At 30.4% G+C, this 18158-nt stretch overlaps 5 protein-coding genes across 9 annotated transcripts; 3 read left to right on the forward strand and 2 right to left on the reverse strand.

Moving 5' to 3' along the window:
- The first annotated feature begins 424 nt into the window (after positions 1-424).
- LOC138935761 (lysophospholipase D GDPD1) lies at positions 425-5237 on the forward strand. Its single transcript, XM_070300590.1, has 7 exons — positions 425-866; positions 1038-1080; positions 1928-2109; positions 2182-2402; positions 2717-2850; positions 2934-3051; positions 3143-5237. Exons 1-7 carry the CDS (start codon positions 743-745, stop codon positions 3266-3268), a joined length of 948 nt encoding a protein of 315 aa, XP_070156691.1. The 5' UTR covers positions 425-742; the 3' UTR covers positions 3269-5237.
- Positions 5238-7974: 2737 nt separating this feature from the next.
- Positions 7975-8561, reverse strand: Mago (mago, exon junction complex subunit). The gene has a single exon (XM_070305696.1). The coding sequence runs from the start codon at positions 8492-8494 to the stop codon at positions 8054-8056; it is 441 nt and encodes a 146-aa protein (XP_070161797.1). The 5' UTR covers positions 8495-8561; the 3' UTR covers positions 7975-8053.
- A 310-nt stretch (positions 8562-8871) lies between these two features.
- LOC138938601 (THAP domain-containing protein 1-like) lies at positions 8872-12100 on the forward strand. 3 transcript variants are annotated; one of them, XM_070305710.1, is made up of 4 exons: positions 8872-9813; positions 9929-10154; positions 10254-10334; positions 10598-12100. In XM_070305710.1, exons 1-4 carry the CDS (start codon positions 9746-9748, stop codon positions 10610-10612), a joined length of 390 nt encoding a protein of 129 aa, XP_070161811.1. In that variant the 5' UTR covers positions 8872-9745; the 3' UTR covers positions 10613-12100. The 3 variants fall into 3 exon arrangements, with proteins under 3 accessions (XP_070161811.1, XP_070161820.1, XP_070161828.1); XM_070305719.1 differs by having other exon boundaries at positions 11735-12100; XM_070305727.1 differs by having other exon boundaries at positions 11738-12100.
- Positions 12101-12817: 717 nt separating this feature from the next.
- Positions 12818-17003, forward strand: LOC138935765 (synergin gamma). 3 transcript variants are annotated; one of them, XM_070300603.1, is made up of 6 exons: positions 12820-14456; positions 14581-14971; positions 15057-15220; positions 15315-15456; positions 15658-15800; positions 15947-17003. In XM_070300603.1, exons 1-6 carry the CDS (start codon positions 13314-13316, stop codon positions 16163-16165), a joined length of 2202 nt encoding a protein of 733 aa, XP_070156704.1. In that variant the 5' UTR covers positions 12820-13313; the 3' UTR covers positions 16166-17003. The 3 variants fall into 3 exon arrangements, 2 of the variants coding, with proteins under 2 accessions (XP_070156709.1, XP_070156704.1); XM_070300608.1 differs by lacking the exon at positions 15947-17003 and having other exon boundaries at positions 12818-14456; positions 15299-15456; positions 15658-15748; XR_011447293.1 differs by lacking the exon at positions 15947-17003 and having other exon boundaries at positions 12819-14456; positions 15057-15228; positions 15658-15748.
- Positions 16569-18036, reverse strand: Spt4 (Transcription elongation factor subunit spt4). Its single transcript, XM_070300619.1, has 4 exons — positions 17830-18036; positions 17597-17703; positions 17242-17297; positions 16569-16759 (listed from the first exon to the last, which is right to left on the reverse strand). The coding sequence occupies exons 1-4, from the start codon at positions 17896-17898 to the stop codon at positions 16641-16643; spliced, it is 351 nt and encodes a 116-aa protein (XP_070156720.1). The 5' UTR covers positions 17899-18036; the 3' UTR covers positions 16569-16640.
- Between the last annotated feature and the right edge of the window lie 122 nt (positions 18037-18158).

Raw genomic sequence — 18158 nt, forward strand, 5'->3', positions numbered from 1 at the left:
ATGAATACCGATCTTTGTTTTTTCGTATAGGATATAAAAGTGATAATATTATATATGTTACAAATAATTAGTAATATAATGTCTGCTTGTTTATTGTCCAAACCAAATGGGTTAAACAAAGATGTATAAAATTTTAAGATGCTCCATAGCTTTATGAGCCGCTACTACCCACACATCGTCTTGTCTCTTTCTACGTCTGTCAACATGATTTCGGTTCCATGTTCCATGTTCCGTCCAGTACTATAGGTCTGTTCTTTACAGCTGAACTGGCTGCACCAGTTCAGAGCCCATCCTTCTCCTTCCAATGAGGAGAGAAAAAGATAAACTCTAAACCAGTGCAGCCAGTTCAACTGCAACCAGACAAACCCTATATGTCGATGGGTCCATACTTATATAGTCAAAGTCGCGATGTATCACGCCATATTGCTTTTGACAGCTTGACAGTTTATAAAGTAGAAAGAGAAAGCACAGAGGCCATTCAACGTTCTCTCTCTGTTTTAAACTGCCAATTTCCGGCTTCACCCCTCTCGCACGTAAACTATACGAATGCTTGGTCTAGGGTCTAGGTATATATGTCATTGGGGACGACAGTCTCGCTCTCTCGCGGGTCTCGCAACGTCGTCTGCTCCTATCCCTATCGTTTATTTGTGTCTATTGTTTGACCGCGTCAGAACGAGGTGTGTGAATATCGGCATGTCAATGTCATTCAACGGCGGATAAGGGCGCGGGACGGAGCGAGAGAATGTTGCTGTACACGCTGATCGGCGGCTACATGCTCACCTCGGTGATACTGTTCAAGTATCCTACCTTATTGCACAAGAAGAAGAGGGTGAAGTTTCTGTGTCAGCATATCAGCCACCGAGGCGGTGAGTCGTCGTCGTCCCGTCGTCGTTACCTTCCCCCTCCCCCACCTCATTTGTTTACCTCGTCGGATCTCTTCTCGCGTGCGATTACGATCGTTGCGATATGATGCCGCGTACGAGTGTCCTTTCTCTGTGTAATCTCATTAATATTTGCTGTGTGTGATACCCTTTTAGGAGCGGGCGAGAGCTATGAGAACACGATGTGCGCATTTAGACGGTTAGTTAAAATATATTGTTTACTCTCAAGACTCTTGTGTGCTTTTAATCTAAGACTGCGAGTGTTTTTCATATCACACAATTGCCAGTGTGAATATATTAATCGCATTATTACCAGATACGTATTTGACATTCTTGTAAATAATTTTTATGGGAAATATAATCTGTATATGATACAGCACAGAAATGTTAAAATCTTTTGTTCCATGTTAATTTTGATGTAACATTGATGTTTTATATTTTATATCATTGTGAAAGATATGTTTTGCACAATTAAATAATATATAAATTTATATAAAGTATATATTAATACCATATAGAAGCAGAGTTGTATACACACAGATATACAAACACAAGCAATCTACACATTTGGTACACAACTCTTTTATATTTTAATATGACAATCAAGAAATTATTGTGAACTCCATTAATTGTTTCTAATATTATTCGCAATATTAATTAGATGCATACAGAAAAATAAAATAAAGATTAATATTAATATTGATTTATATCACAAACGTACCACAAAAAAGGACAAAATTGTGATAGATAATTATGAACATTAAGAAAATTAATTATTTGAAATACATATTTTTATAATAGCACTAAATATACTATAATATATTGAAATTAAATTTTTCCTGTAGCTTTTTGTGTATCATTAAATTAGCCAAACTGCAATGAAATTGCAGTAAGAACACTTTTGATTTATCAGTAATTTGCTTGATTACTTATTAATGTTCACATTTATTTATAATTATATTAATAATAATTTAATAATAACTCTCTCACTCACAAAACATAAATATACTTGTAAGTGATATTAACATGTTTACTTACAATTACAGAGCAGTGGCTATTGGAACTCAAATGTTGGAATTAGATTGTCATCTTACAAGAGATGGCGAAGTAGTAGTCTCTCACGATCAGAATCTTTTACGCAGCACTGGTGTAGATAAAAATATTTCTGAATTGGATTACAAAGATTTGCCACTCTTAAAACAACGTTTACCAATTGATTTTGAGCCAGGTATTGTTATTTATTATTTAAAGAAAGGATTATACTTTTGAACAAAATTATTTAAAAGCTGTAGTTGAACAGATATGGAATATATTGGTTCTGCGAGAGAAGAAGATCGACGATTTGCCTTGCTACGAGAAGTTTTTGAGGCATTTCCCAATATTCCTATTAATATTGATATTAAAATCAATGACGATCGACTTATATCAAAAGTTTCTGACCTTATAAAACAATACAATAGAGAGGAATATACAGTTTGGGGAAACTTTAGTGATGAGGTCACACAGAAATGCTATAAAATGGTATGTCAATATGCAAAATTTAATTCAATATATCCTTGAAAAAAATATGTAAAATAATACTTCATAAAATACTTGACAATTTTTACTTAGCTGTTCTTGGTAAGATATTTGTTCTTATTACCAAGGCATATTCAAGATATAATTAACTTGATATAGATATGTATTTATTATATCATATAGTGTTATCTAGAAGGAATTGTGACTAACCAAATAAAGGCTAACTTATTTTTTGAAGTGAAAAAACTGAATAGAGAAGTATTTTTATATAGATTGTTGATTTTGTTATATTTTTAATAATCTCAATTTTATTATAGAATCCAAAGGTAAACCTACTTTTTTCAATGCAACGTGTGACAATGTTGATATTTCTTATGTATACTGGCTTATTGCCATTTGTACCACTAAAGGAAACACATCTTGAAATTTTCTTACCTTCAATTTACTTGCGGTAATATCACTGAAATATTTTTTTGTAATACAATAGAATTACAAGATACAAACGAAATTACCTCTCTTGCATTTTTATTCTAGACGCAAAGGCGGGCCAAGTCCAACATTTTTACCGCTGGAAAAATTTGTAGTACGTACAATTAATGTGCTATTAATGAGGCCGTGTTTATTTAATCATCTAAGAGCACGGGGCATACATGTAAGTATATGTATTACAGTTCACATGATCATACATATAATTACAACTTTTTAATTCGGTAATGAGTTTTATTATATATGTCTATATATAGGTTTACTTTTGGGTTTTGAACAAAGATGAGGAATTCCAAAAAGCATTTGAATTAGGAGCAACTGGTGTTATGACAGATTATCCAACAAAATTAAAATTATTTTTAAAGAACCATGCAAAGGAATGAAGTGCATGGTTACATTTTTAAAGAATATTTATCAGATAACACAAACTGTTGAGGAAATTCGTAAAGTTATTTATGTCTATAAAGAGATATCTGCCACATAATGTGTGTGAAGATATATAAGCTATTATACGAAAAGGATAAAGTAGTATATTTTTTATAAGCAAAGCAGAACTATTTGCTTATGTTCTGTGTATAAATGCCAACTCGATAAGAATTGCCAGAATTGCGACAGCCTGTACAAATCGATTCATTAGCGAAATTACATATACAATGTATTACACACACACTGTAGTTCACTATATTAAACGGAGAGCACACACTTTTCCATAAGCGCATAATCATAAGCATAAGAAATTTGGTTGGTCAATTTCCTTATGCATAAGAAAATGGACCAATCAATTTCCTTATGCTTATGATTATACGCTTATGCAAAAGTGTGTGCTCCCCGCTTTACTGTTACATTAATCGTGCAAGCGTCCATTCACGGAATAAGATTGCTCTGGCCTCGTAAATTTCTAATTTATCCGTTTTTTCTCATTTATTTCTCGATGAAGCGTAATGAGGCTTTTTTTTATTAAATTATTTATTTAGAAGCATAAGCTAATATATTGATTAATATTAACAATTATTTTGCGCACAATGAATATGAGTCGATTAAGCAACACAGTCTACAAATAATTTAAATTGATTGAGAGATTTTTTTATAGTAGTTTATAGTACAGTTGCATATATATATGCATTTCTATCTAATTTGCTACTGGAATTTATTTATTATAGTTTCAAATTCCGTATATTGGAATATTCTTATTTATGGGATAGGCATGCTTTGTCTCCTCATAATCCAACAAATTACTATTTTTTATTCTGGTGAATTTCTTTACCAAAACTTTTTACTTACGATACCTCCTCTTTCATATTTATATATATATATTGTGAGGAAACAAATTCGCATGTCCCAAAAAAGTTCGCGTGTGTACGTGCATATCCCAATTTTTAGTACAAAATATCTATTGATTATTATATCTCTCTGGGGCCAGTGTTAGCTTAGCCCAGCATTTAGAGGCTTGAAATAACAAATAGTCTGATCTATGGTGCATTTGTTAAATAATTTTTAACATTTTCATGAAAAAAAAAGAAAAAAAAACATTTTATGTATGAGAAGAAAAGAAAACTCGAGCTATGCTGATCGTGATATGTCCTTAGTGTATATGGGTGTGATATAAAGAATTCCCTTTTCGTAAAATGAATGTGATAAAAAGTAGTGTCATCTCATTATTGAGAAACTGAAATCGAAAGCCCTATCATATGTGACTAGAGTTCTATTAAATAAAGAAATTTATGTACTTACAAATACTGTATTTGATGAATATATGATACATTTTCATTATATTTGATAGTGTTACACAGTATAATACCATTATAAACTTTATATAGCTATGTGTATATGGAACATATTTCAGGGCTTATCGTTTTCTTTCAATGAATCTGTTCCTGAAGCGTGTTCTATGTACAAAGTTACATTATGTATTTGCATACAGGGCATTTTACAGCTAATATAATTGATATATAATTGTCTATATGGATATCTATATGTTGGATATATATATATATATATATATACATATATACTTTTCTAATCCTTTAAATATAGAAGGAATACACACATTGAACAATTAAAAATATTAAGTTAATAATATATTCGAACTGCAGTTTGTTGCACACATTTATAAAAAGTATAATAATAACACATCTTTTCTAACTTATTATATATATTATATATAATTTATACACAATTAGAGACTTCTTTTATAAAAGATCTGTGTGTATATGTGCCATTATTATATGTATGCAATATACATATTCAAATAAAAAGAAAAAAATAACAGCACATATAAGCGTAAATACATGTGACGGATATCAATAGTTATGGCTAAAAAATAAGAAAGATTACATACACTATATTCTGCCTAATAGGACAGTCATAGAATGTAATATATGTTTATAGTATGTTATAATATTTATTATTATTATTATTATTATTTATTATTATATTTAGTTAATATAATAAGTTCATAATTTTAATTTAATGAAATTGTTGTTTGAATTTTTAAAGATATATGATTAAACTTACAAATCTAGTGTCTTTATGTCTTAAATGATAAAATATTTTATGTATGCCAAATAAATATATAAATCCTTTTTATATAAGTTTCTTTATTTCTTTCATATTTTAATGGTGAAAAAGAGATGTGACTATGTATAAATGTTATTGAATTTATAAATTTATGCACGTATATATGTAGGTATCAGAAAAAGAAAGGAATTTCGTATGTATTTAAGTATATAAATTATCTGTATTTGACTTTACAAATTGTACTTTACAATGGAAGAAGTTAAATAAGTAATGTACTAAACAAATTTTGTTAAAATTACTTGCTTCTATGAAATAATCAGAGTTCTATAACGTGTAATTAAAATGTCGGAAATGTTTTACAATGAATGTTAATTATAGAAAAATAAACTATGTACAAATTCATGTACCTTTGTACTTGAAATCGACTTTTGTGTATTTGTAAGCTCGAAGTTTATAATATAAGTTTTCATTCTATAATAAATAAGAATAACTTTTTTTACCTATTAACGTTTAAATATATATATGTGTGTGTGTGTGTGTGTGTGTGTGTGTGTGTGTGTGTGTGTGTGCGCGCGCGCGCGCGTATATGTATATGTATATATAGAATAATGTAAGAAATGGATATATTTTATCGTGTTATTTTTATCCATTCCTTTATTTAAAAAAATTTATATTTGATAAAGTAAAAAAGATTTTTTAAAAGATTTTAAAAATATTTTAGAAAAGATATTACATGCACATTTGGAAACACAATAATTTTAAATTAAACTTATGAAAATCTAGTTTAGAGAAATTATATATATATATATATATATTTAGATCTTTTAATATTTATTTTTTATTAATTTAATCTATTAAAATATATAATTGTGTATATATGCTCATAATTGTTACTATAAGTAATATTTAACTGTTTGCAAATGTGGTAAAATATGTATATATACACACACGTTACATTTAAAAAAATTGCAGATAACTATTACAAATAACTATTATAACTTTTCGTGTTGTTAATTGTGTACTTTTTATATTATAAATATATATTATAAATATTGCATATTAAAAATTTACAATTAGGTTTATATACGTATATACATAATATATAAAAATATATATAAAAATTAAATTACATTCTTTAACATATTATTCGAAGGGAGAAATTAATAAGTTTATATAGAATATCCGAAAACTTTTGTGTCTATTCTACACAAAACATGTGAGTTATAACATATAAAATGTATTGTTAAATGTTATTATAAAAATGGAAATATAATATATAATATAATCAATAATTATATAATATAATCAATATTCCAATATTGTATATAGAGAATTATTAAATTAATATCTAACTTGTACAATTCAAATTCTTTTGAAGACATTTTCATTAAAGATTCTGAATTCAAAGAAAACTTATATACAAATAGAAATTACACAGATATTATCGTGATGATTCATCACTTGTGCTCTCTTCTTTCGAAACATATTTCTTTTTGCATTTATGAAATATATATGTACGATTTAAACTGTTATCAGCATTATTATCATTTAATATATTTCGATATGTAAACACCTTGCCTTTGCAATATTTACAAGTATTATTTGAAGGATGTGATTCATTTTTATAATGCTTTTGTATAGCGGCTGTGTTTGGCTCGATCTTACTCTTGCAGTCGTCACAATAAACATAATAATCTTTTGAACGAAATCTTTCGTGAACGGAGTCAGTTTGGGTTCTACAATCTTGATCGTTGATGTTTTCATTGTTTAATGTATCCTGTTCAGTAGACATTTTACAGTTGTCTTGTATCTGCAATTAAAATTGCTTGAAATTAATGAAATGTATCTATCTATTCCATTTTCTGTCGTATTTAAAATTTATTATTCTCAATACGAGAGAAATTTATCTCGACAAATTTTTTAAAAGAGTGCTTTGAGCTTTCTCAGAGCAACACACATTTATTATTATATTTTTCATAAAAATTTGAAAATATCTGTATGAAAGATTATAATCAAATAATAACATATGACATGACGCAATGCATTGTTATCACGTGCTACAACACAGCAGATACGCGTGCAATTATCATTCCTTTATCTCAATATATATATATGTATATATATGAATACTCTGATAAAACAATTCTTTTATCTCACCTTTGTATAATATGTCAACATATATCCATTTGCCGATTGCTTTAGCGGGAAACGAATGTATGTACATTATACTAGCGTCAGACTATGCACATATTCGCGATTCGTTTATAATTTGCTAATTCATCAAATTCGACCAATCAGATTCCTTTATATTATTCACGAATAATTTGGCGTTAGTATTAGCATTCTTCTCGTAGAGATTTATCTTTGTTTGTGAACTTTTTCCTCTCTCTCTCTCTCTTTCCAACGTCTAAATATATATCTATTTCACTTCATTCCGTTCCAGTTTACCATAAAAATCTAAGAGGTTAGATCAGATCACTAATATATTCGCAAATTATTATCGCAATTTAATTTCTTTCGCAAATGCACCTCGCCGATGCTCGCATAAATAAAGAAAAAAAAAACAGCTGAATATATAAATAATATTATATTTTATTGGAACATAGAAGAGTTATTACAATATTATCTGGACGTAATACAGGATCGGGGGCTTATATGGGCTTGATCTTGAAGTGTAGTCCTATTAGAGAGAAGACCAAACATTTGAGATCCTGTACAAGGTAGTAGAAGCAACGCAATCCCTCCGGGTCACGTGACTGATTGACGTCCAGGAGGGAGCCGGTCTTGGACGTGGTGAACGATATGTGCTCGTCACCGATTACGATTTCCAATTCTTGCCGACCGACCCGGTCCGGCTGCGGCCACAGCGAGTCGTCCTCCTGCATAATCTCGGAATCCTGGATGATTCGCTTTAGCTCCTCCATCACGCACTGATGTACGTACGCCTCTTTGCGGATCATCGTGTCGTTCTTATAATTGGAGTTGTTCGCGTATCGCAGCTTACCATCGGGCCGGAACTCGAATTCCAAAAACTCGTGCCCGAACTTGCCCTTGTGACCGACATAATAGCGTATGTAAAAGTCCGTCGACATCCTGGTTACTATGGTGTAAGTGACAAGGTGTGCTATCTTCTCGAACGAATTTTCGTAACATTCTGCGCAGCGTTTTTCTGCGTCAAGTTTCCGCCATCTTGCAAAATCACCATAGCAACCGATAAGCAACGCGACGATAAAGGGTCTCTTCTTTGCAGCTGAACTGGCTGCACTGGTTCAGAATTTATCTTTTTCTGTCCCTATTGGAAGGAGAAGGATGGGCTCTGAACTGGTGCAGCCAGTTCAGCTGTAAAGAACAGACCTAAAGGCTCCCGTACAATCGAAAATATAAGGAACAAGAAATAGAGAACAGAGAACAACCGCATTGGAGGGAGTGCGAACACAAGTGTTGCGCGCGTATTTTCTCCAATGCGGTTGTTCTCTGTTCTCTATTCCCTGTTCCTTATATTTTCGGTTGTGTGGGAGCCTTAAGGGTCGGCAGGAGAGATAGTAGAGATCTCTCGCGGGAAGCTATGAATTACGGATACGTATTTTCGTATTATGGCCAAAATACAAAAAAAATCATATTCTAACAGCAATATTCGTAATCAGTAGGATCGTAAGATTGGTAATGCTACAGAGCGATTTTTTGGAAAAAAAGAGTTAAAATAATATTTCATAAGTTAATAAACATGGTACAGCTCTGGTACAGCTTATGGCGGATTAGGTGCAGTTGGCCACGAGCTGTATTTTATTAATTATAAATTTTTTGAGAGCTAAAATGCAAAATCCGTCTCTGTAGCGCCAATTTAAGCTTTGTAAAGAATATAGCAAAAAAAGTTAGAGGAAGAAATATGACTTCTTCGAGGCTACATACGAAAAAAACGGACATCACTAGAGCTACATGCAAGGAGCAGCTAATGGGGACATTTTTCTAGTAGTACATTGATTGTTTGACAAACAGAGATGATTGCGGCGTCTTTGTCTCTCTTTCATCGCGTATATGTGTGTGTATAATATCCGTGTAGCACACCGATATGTTGAGCACACGGATGCGATTGTGCGAGATAATGTCAGACAAGGAGCAACAATCGCGTGCTATCCTTGTTCCTTTAACCCCGTATCAGACTATACATTGAAAATTGAAGATTGAAGATTAAAGATTGGAATTTGACTAATCAGAACAAAAGGAACCATGACTAAAAACATCGATACCACGCGAATATTTATTTCTATAGATGTATAGATATAATTATATATAATAGATGGTTGAAAACATTAAGAAGCAGAGAGTTAAAATAAATATGAAAAATGGTAAAGTGCATTTTAAAAAACTGCACATCAAGCTATGATAAAAACATAGAACTTAGTTTTCACAGGTAAATAAAAAATATCAATAAAATAATAATATATATATTTTGTAGTAGATTGTATAATTTATACGATATATTGTCTATTGTATATAAATTTTATAATGTATGATTTTTTTTGTAGTTTTCCACTAAATGATAGATACAAAGAATGGTTGCAAGCCATACCGGAAAATTTAATAGAACTGCCGCTACAACAATGCACACATATTTGTAGTAAGCATTTTTCCAAAGATGCATATTATCCAAAATGCACGCCAACATCAAATGTTAGATTATGGAAAAATGCTATTCCATCTATTTTTTATATATCTAATAAAGATGAGACTACAGAAGAGAATACTGTTGAGGTTAGTATAAATTTGTAAACAAAACATTTAATTTCAGATATAGCTATATTAAATAAAATAATGTTACTGTGTATGTAAAAATGTGTTATTTTACTGTAGAAAAAAAGAAAATCCATAGATATTTGTACGCAAGTTTCACCAAAGAGGATACGTATGCAACAAAACATAATGGAGAAAGTAGTAAGTTTGAAGAGAGAAATACATATTTTGCGAAAACGTCTACATCGTCGGGACGAAAATATTAAAACAATGAATAATATTATTGATACCTTAAAAACGCATAATGTATATAATTTGGATCTTTAACAGATATTACGTAACACTTTTAGTGGCTTGAAATTAGAAGTTATTTTAAATGAATATAATAATAACAATATTGTTTCAACTTAGAGACGGTATACACCAGAAATGAAGTAACTTGCATTATCTTTATATTTTTATAGTTCAAAAGGCTATAATTTGCTTCGAGAGACATTATACCTACCACATCCATCAATGTTAAGAAAATAGATAGGAAACTATAATTGTGAGACTGGTTTTCTTTCAGAAGTTTTTGAGTATTTTGAAACAGAAGTAACACAAAAACAATTTTTAATAGATGTGGCTTTGATATTTGATTCAATGGCTATTCGCACTCGAATTGTGTATGATGGCATTGTAACTACAAATTCTAAAGATCTAGCAACAGAAGTATACTAGTTTTTCAGATAATGTCATACACAAATCGATTTAAATGTCCAATTGCATATTTTTTTATTAATAAAATAAATGTAGATCTTTAAGTACATTTAATAAAGTATGTTATTGAAAAACTGTATAAAATAAGTATAATAGTTTGTTCAATAATATGTGATGGAGCTAAAACAAATATTTCAGTGTTTAAATTACTTGGATGTAGCTTTTCTATTGATAATATCAAAACTTCTTTCAAACATCCGCAGAATGAATCAAATATTTACTGTATTCTGGATCCATGTCATATGATCAAATTGACACATAATGCCTTTGCAGAATCAAATATGACATCAGAAACTGGCAACATCTCATTTAATTACATAAAACAATTACATACAATTCAAGAAACAGCAGATTTGAAATTAGCTAATAAATTAAGTTATAATCACGTTAACTTTAAGAATAAGAAAATGAATGTATGTTTGGCAGCACAAACATTGAGCAGTGCTGTTGCTGATGCAATTGATTTTATAAAAAAAACGGCATAAAGATTTTGCAGGTAGTGAACCAACAATAGAATTTATATGTATTTTTGACAGATTATTTGATATGAATGCAAGACAAATTTTTGGTACAGGTTTTAAATTACCTACGATGATAAAGAACTTAGAATTATTTAAACGATATTTCGATTACAGTATCACATATATTTCAAGCTTAAAAATTGATTCCATCAATATTTTTCGCCAGTCTCGCCATACATTTGCATTAGGATTTGTAATAAATACTAAAAGTTTTTATAACTTGGCACATGACTTATTACATAAAGAAGATAATGCTTTACGATATTTTCTCTTATATAAATGTTCTTAAAACCACATTGAATTATTTTTTTCATGTATAAGAAGGCGTGGTGAAGAGAATGACAATCCTAAACTGTTTTACAGTTTAAATGGGCTTTATGACAACTTCTGTTTCGTAATTGTGTTCGCACTAGTATTAATGTAAATTGCTTGGGTGACAATTCCAAGACATCTTCTATATTGAAATTTCGTAGATCCAAACGTTCAATATGTGATAATAATAATATACAACAAAATGAAAAAGAATTAGAATCATTTTCTGTTTTAGTAGATAATATAAATCTTTGCTTTATTCAAGAAAATATTTTATATAGCGGGTACTATTGTACATTTACTATTAAGTGAAATACGTTGTTATTGTATAGACACTTTAATTGACAAAAATGTAATACATGATAAGCTTCATACTTGTGCAATAATATAAAATAAGAAATAAATACAATTCCTTTACTCTTTTTGTAAATCGCGGAAAACTTTGTTACCCCTCAAATACCATTTTTGAAATTATAAAAACCACAGAAAAGGTATTTAAAATAAGTTACTTACACCATACTAGTTACGATTATTTAGCTTCGGGTAAAGCCCGTATCAGACTACGCATTGAAAATTAAAGATTAAAGATTAAAGATTGGAATTTGACTAATCAGAATAAAAAGGACTAAAATTTCTTATTGGTCAAATTTCAATCTTCAACGCGTAGTCTGATACGGGCTTTACGACGCTTTCTTAAGCGGGGAGCACATACTTTTGCATAAGCGCATAATCATAACCTTATGCATAACGAAATTGATCAATCAATTTCCTTATGCTTATGATTATGCGTTTATGCAAAAGTATGTGCTCCCCGCTATATGCTTGTGATTATGCGCTTATGCAAAGTATTGTATGTTTCCCGCGCGCAAAATGCTCGGATTGTCGGTGACATCTGCCATAACCAAAAACCAAACATCAAGCCAGTTTGTATTTATATCGTTCAGTAGCGTCGATGCTATCGACGTGATCAACGATTGGCTGATCGAGATAAATATGGCGATCAAACGACGGTATTCTATTGGTTGCACCATATTGTTGAACCAATTCGTTGCATCGAAACGTGATTGGTTGTCTCTTATCTCTTACGTTACGGATTCCTACGTTTCAGTTTACCTATTTTTGAGCGTTTGACAGATGCGGAAGATTAAATTTAAGGTTGAAAGATAAATAATTGACTAAAATCTTTAATTAATCAATAAAAATTTAGTTTAATTTTTTTAAATAATCTATGGGATGAACGAACATCCAAATATAATCCGACAAATGTCTAACCCTAATCTAACAATAAGAGTGAGAGGGGGAGAAGAGAAATTGACGTCATCATGTCAGATGTCAGTTGACGTAAAAGTGAATTATGTACGCTTTCCGTTTACGTGAACATCACTCCATAGAAAAATGAGATATTTGCATTTTAAATATTCTTGCAATCGATGTTGAAGGACATTTGATGATTTGTCTTCGCGATGTTAATGCACGCATCAAGCTAGCAACTAAAGTAGAATGAACTCTCACAAGAGCTCGATGAATTTACGTTATTTGCGACATTTGTAGCGACGAGATTCGCCGATTTGATCCTCGTTCAGCAAACATGAATAAGGGCCACGCGAAGAGACTGAACCAGCTGCCGAGTTGGCTATGGACCAATTCAACCACCTTGCCGCCGGTTTACAAGATGGTATGGGAGGCAGTACGGGATGATCGAGTCAGGTCGAACGGCATGCAGACTGAGCTGCTCGTCGACACCAACAAGGTATTTCCGTTGCTGCTCACCAGCCAGTTGTCCACGGAGGTACTCGGTCATATATGGAGTTTAGCTAATCAGAAATACGCAGGACAACTGACCGAACAAGAATTGTACGTCGTCTTAGCTCTCGTCGCTGCTGCACAGACTTCTTACACCTTCAATAGTCTGGATATATTGCATTTACTTCCTTTCCCGCCGACGCCATACTTAAACATAGATTGTTTGATGAATCTGCAATCTACTGCGCAAACAAACATGCAGAAATTTCACTATGGTAACGAGGAGTTCAATGTCAATAATATAACTGTAGAGGGAAAATATATCCCTGATGTTAAAGGAAAAGTTAAAGCTAGATCTCACATGAACACAATGCCTGATGCGAATAAACCTTTCTCGAACGATACGTCTGGAAAATTATCATGTTCCGATAGCAAGACTCTAATATCTGGCGCAACCGCAAATAGTTTCAATAATATGTTAAAAGAAATAAAACAAACTCCACTTGTTCAAAACGACATTTTACCTGCATCGTCCTTTGATGAGTCCAGCGATGAGTTTACCGAATTTCAGAGCGCACCGATTTCTAATGTCTTCGCTGCATCGATTTGGGATAGTAAACAAGGTTCTGCAATCGGCAGCAGACTTGCTAATCATAATCTAGGAGTAAAGAAAACAGTTGATAAAATCAAGAAAGCCACCATTGGGACAAAAACTGTACATATTAATACTCAGATTCGTACGTCTGCACCTGCAAGTTTACCATATCAAAGTAAAGATCAATCCACTATAGAAGCTCCATTGGATTTATTTTCTAAATGCGGAGTAAAGAATCAATCAAAAACAGTAATACTCAAAGACACTGTGATCAGAAATAATGATTCGCCTAAGGATTACAATGACAGTTTTAGCAATCGGGCAAGTGTAATAGAACCTGTATCTCTTAGCAACGATAAGGAGATATCGCCTAAAGCGGAGTTAACACCAAAGGTAAATAAATCTATCAATTGTATATAATTGTTGCACAAGTACATCTTTGTATATTTATATAAGTTGAAAGTTAATATATATTTTCCGCTGATATATATATATATATATATAAATTTATCTGTAGGCTGTCACAGTAGATATGTCTAATTCTATTCAACAAGATTTAATGAGTTTGCAACAAATCGAAGATAAATACAGTGCGTTGCGTGCATTAGTTCAGGAAACGTCTGTCGTGAATGATGCAAATTTAGATTTAACTGTTAATAATCAATCGGGCGACGAGTTCGGAGAATTTATGTCTGCGGAACAATCATCTGCTAATCATCCTACGATCATATCAGATGCTTCGGATACTGAAAGCTTTAGTAATATATTTGCAAATTTTGAGTTTAGTAAAGTGCACTCTAATGTTGACAACAATAATTTGGCAGATCTGAACTTTATATCCGAAGTATCTGAATCGTTTAATAATTTAAAACTCGATGATGGAATTGAAGCACAATTGGTAGAGTCAGGTTAGTGCATTTTAGCAACACATGCTGGAATTTTATTTTCGCTTGCATTTTATTTCGTTTAAATCAAGTAGTATATTATTCTTAGGAAAGAATATTCAGAAAGAGGATGCTATTTCGATAAATAGTGTAGAGTTGATTAGTGGTCCTTCTGAAGCACTGCCACGATCAGGATCTGTGCCTAGTTTAGATCTTAAATCATTTTTACCTTCAAACATAGAGGAAGATCAAGTTGTAGAAGCTTCACAGCAGGTATACATGTAATAGACATATTAAAATATTAATACTATAATAGTAGAAGGAATATTGATTTTATCATATCTTATCAAGCACTTCTCTATTACAGACAATGTATTGGGAATGGAAACAATATATGGAAAGTTGTGTTTTATTGTTACAAGTTGCAGCCAACATATTTACCAATATAACATCAGAATTAGTTTTGCAGGAAGTTTTAAATTCAGCTCAAGGATACAGCTTTCTCTGCCGTAGGTGTTTTTTGAATATCGCGTATAAATAAATATTTGTGTATAATATATTGTACATTATATCAAATCATTTTTATAATTAAAAATAAAGTATTTATATCGATTTCAATCTTTAAGAATATATCGTACATCATTATCTGTTCATATATACACAAGACATATAATATGTAAAATTATATATACAATATTTTTTGTTTTTAGAATTAGCTGAAGTTGCAGCTGTTTGTAGACGTGTTAATTTTTCATACAAAGAATTAGACATAAACATTATTGGATTTGATGATCTTTTAATGGATATTGATCGGATCTGGGCTGAAATGGAACCTTTTTATGCTAATATACCAGTAAGTATAGAGTGTAGATTATATGGATGTTATTGTACTTATACCTTATATATATATTTTTTCCTTAAATATTTACATTTATCTGTGTGCAAAGAGATTCTATTATTATAGAATGCAGAATATACATTTGTACCAATATATTACAGATTGTCACTGAACTACCAGCTTGGCCGTTACATCAGGGAGAATGTGTATCTTGTTCCTTATGTTTAACAGTTATTACGAGTGGTCGAGTTATTTATAATGATAATAATTATCACATAACATGTGCAAATTTATGGCTTAATTGCGTAAACAATCATTTGCCGGTAATGCGATACTCTTTACTTTATCAACCAAATATATGTCCAGGAAGCCACATTTAAATGCCAATCTGCATACAGTTGCAAGTTTTCTAATTTAGATTAAGAATACACATTTTACATACATATCTCTTATTAATAGAATTCGTAAATTCGATTGAAGTATTAATATTGAAAATAATCCTTAAAAATAGTTCTGATAAAATTTTCCTTAATCGAATGAAATCATCTATATGTACATAAGTAAAAAAAAAAAAAAATGCAAATTTCATGTTTATGTCAATTATTTATTAAGTTCTTATATTTTCTATAAATTCTTAATAACATGCATACAATGATATATAAAAATGTGGAAGTATTTATATTTATATATTTAAGTATGCAAATATATTTATATATTTATTTTAACATAATAAGTAATGTGATTGCATTTCAAACAATGATGTAATTTTAGTGCAGTATCATAAATTAAAAAAAAAATTTTTTATTATATTTACATAGTATAAAAAATTTCTTATAATTATTCTTATGATAACAATTAACGTTGACTTGTATCGCGCGGCCTATAAACTATTCCTCTGCTTTTCATTTCTCTAATGACACCAGCTGGTAACCGTCCTGATACTGATATAGCATAAACACCCTTGCAGAAACGATCTGAAGCAAACAGAATCTCTGTTAATGCTGGCCATAATTAAAATAATTAGACAAGAAGTTTTAATTCCTAAAAAGATATTGTGCATCATTCTATTTACATACTTCTTGACAGTAAGAAAGTTATATATATACAGATAAATATGTTCCTCGATAAATAGATCAACACTTATATGTAAGAATAATATATGTGCATAAATGTATTATACGTTTAAAAGTGAAAAATCTCAGAAATAAATATATTTATTAAAATATTTAGAGAAATATGTATTATAAATAATTTATAAATATACATATATAAATAAGACTTATGTACATATATCAGTGGTTCTTTATATTACTATATAATTTTGAAATAGAGCTTTTAAAAAAATTTTTTGGATAAAATGAAAAAAAGATGCAATTATAATTGCAATGAACTGTAGAAGATGTTAGTTATTTGAATAGTATCTTAAATAGTATCATCATACTTTCAAAATACTCACTTATTCTTTGCCATTTGCAAACCCAGCTATCTTCTGGACTCATTGCAGCAATCATTCTACAAAATAAAGTATAAACAGATAAAGTAAATAAAATGTGATAAAATTGTCTTTATCTTTTACATATATCTTTTATATATATTAAACTGTAACATTATTAATTTATATATTATTATATAATAATTAATATTATATCAATTTTTTAATATATATATATATATCTTTAATAATTTTTCTTCATATTCTTCACTTTAGATATAAAAAATTTATGTTGATATCAAATAGTCCCAGAATTATACTACTGTATGCATTTAAAAAATTACTCTTAAGCAATTGTATATACATTATTGCATATTACCCATCAAAGTTGGAACTTGTACAATCGAAAACATTATCCTTATTATTCTTCATACGAAGAAATTCATCACAGTTGTCACATCCGTCAAACTCAAATTGATCAAAGGTCTGTTAAAGCAAGATGACACACAAATGAAATTATTTCGAAAATGTAAATAAATTCTGTATATATTGGCTTGTTAAAGAATTGATTATTATTAGATATGTGCAACTTAGGATTTATAAGATACATACCTTAACCAAAGAACATACCAAACATGCTCTTAATCCACGCAAATCTTTCGGCACAGTCTCCATGGACATAATTATTCTTACAACGTAATATAATACAAATAATTTTGTTGCAATTATTTACAAATGTAAGGGAACTTGATTCTTTAGTTCGAACAGTTTCGTGATTACATACATAATCGAGTAGCGAAATTTACCTGAAACATACAAGACGCATAGAGCATAGACGAGAATGATAGGTTTGGTTAGATCACGTTAGGTTGGAATAGAATTATGGCTCTTGCGTATAAACGCGACAATGTGGCAAGAAATAACATAGTAGCCAATCATTT

The sequence above is a fragment of the Polyergus mexicanus genome, unplaced genomic scaffold (genome assembly GCF_030449975.1).
Source record: "Polyergus mexicanus isolate NDT 795.1 unplaced genomic scaffold, iyPolMexi1.0 SCAF_1, whole genome shotgun sequence".
NCBI classification, from domain to species: Eukaryota; Metazoa; Arthropoda; class Insecta; order Hymenoptera; family Formicidae; genus Polyergus; species Polyergus mexicanus.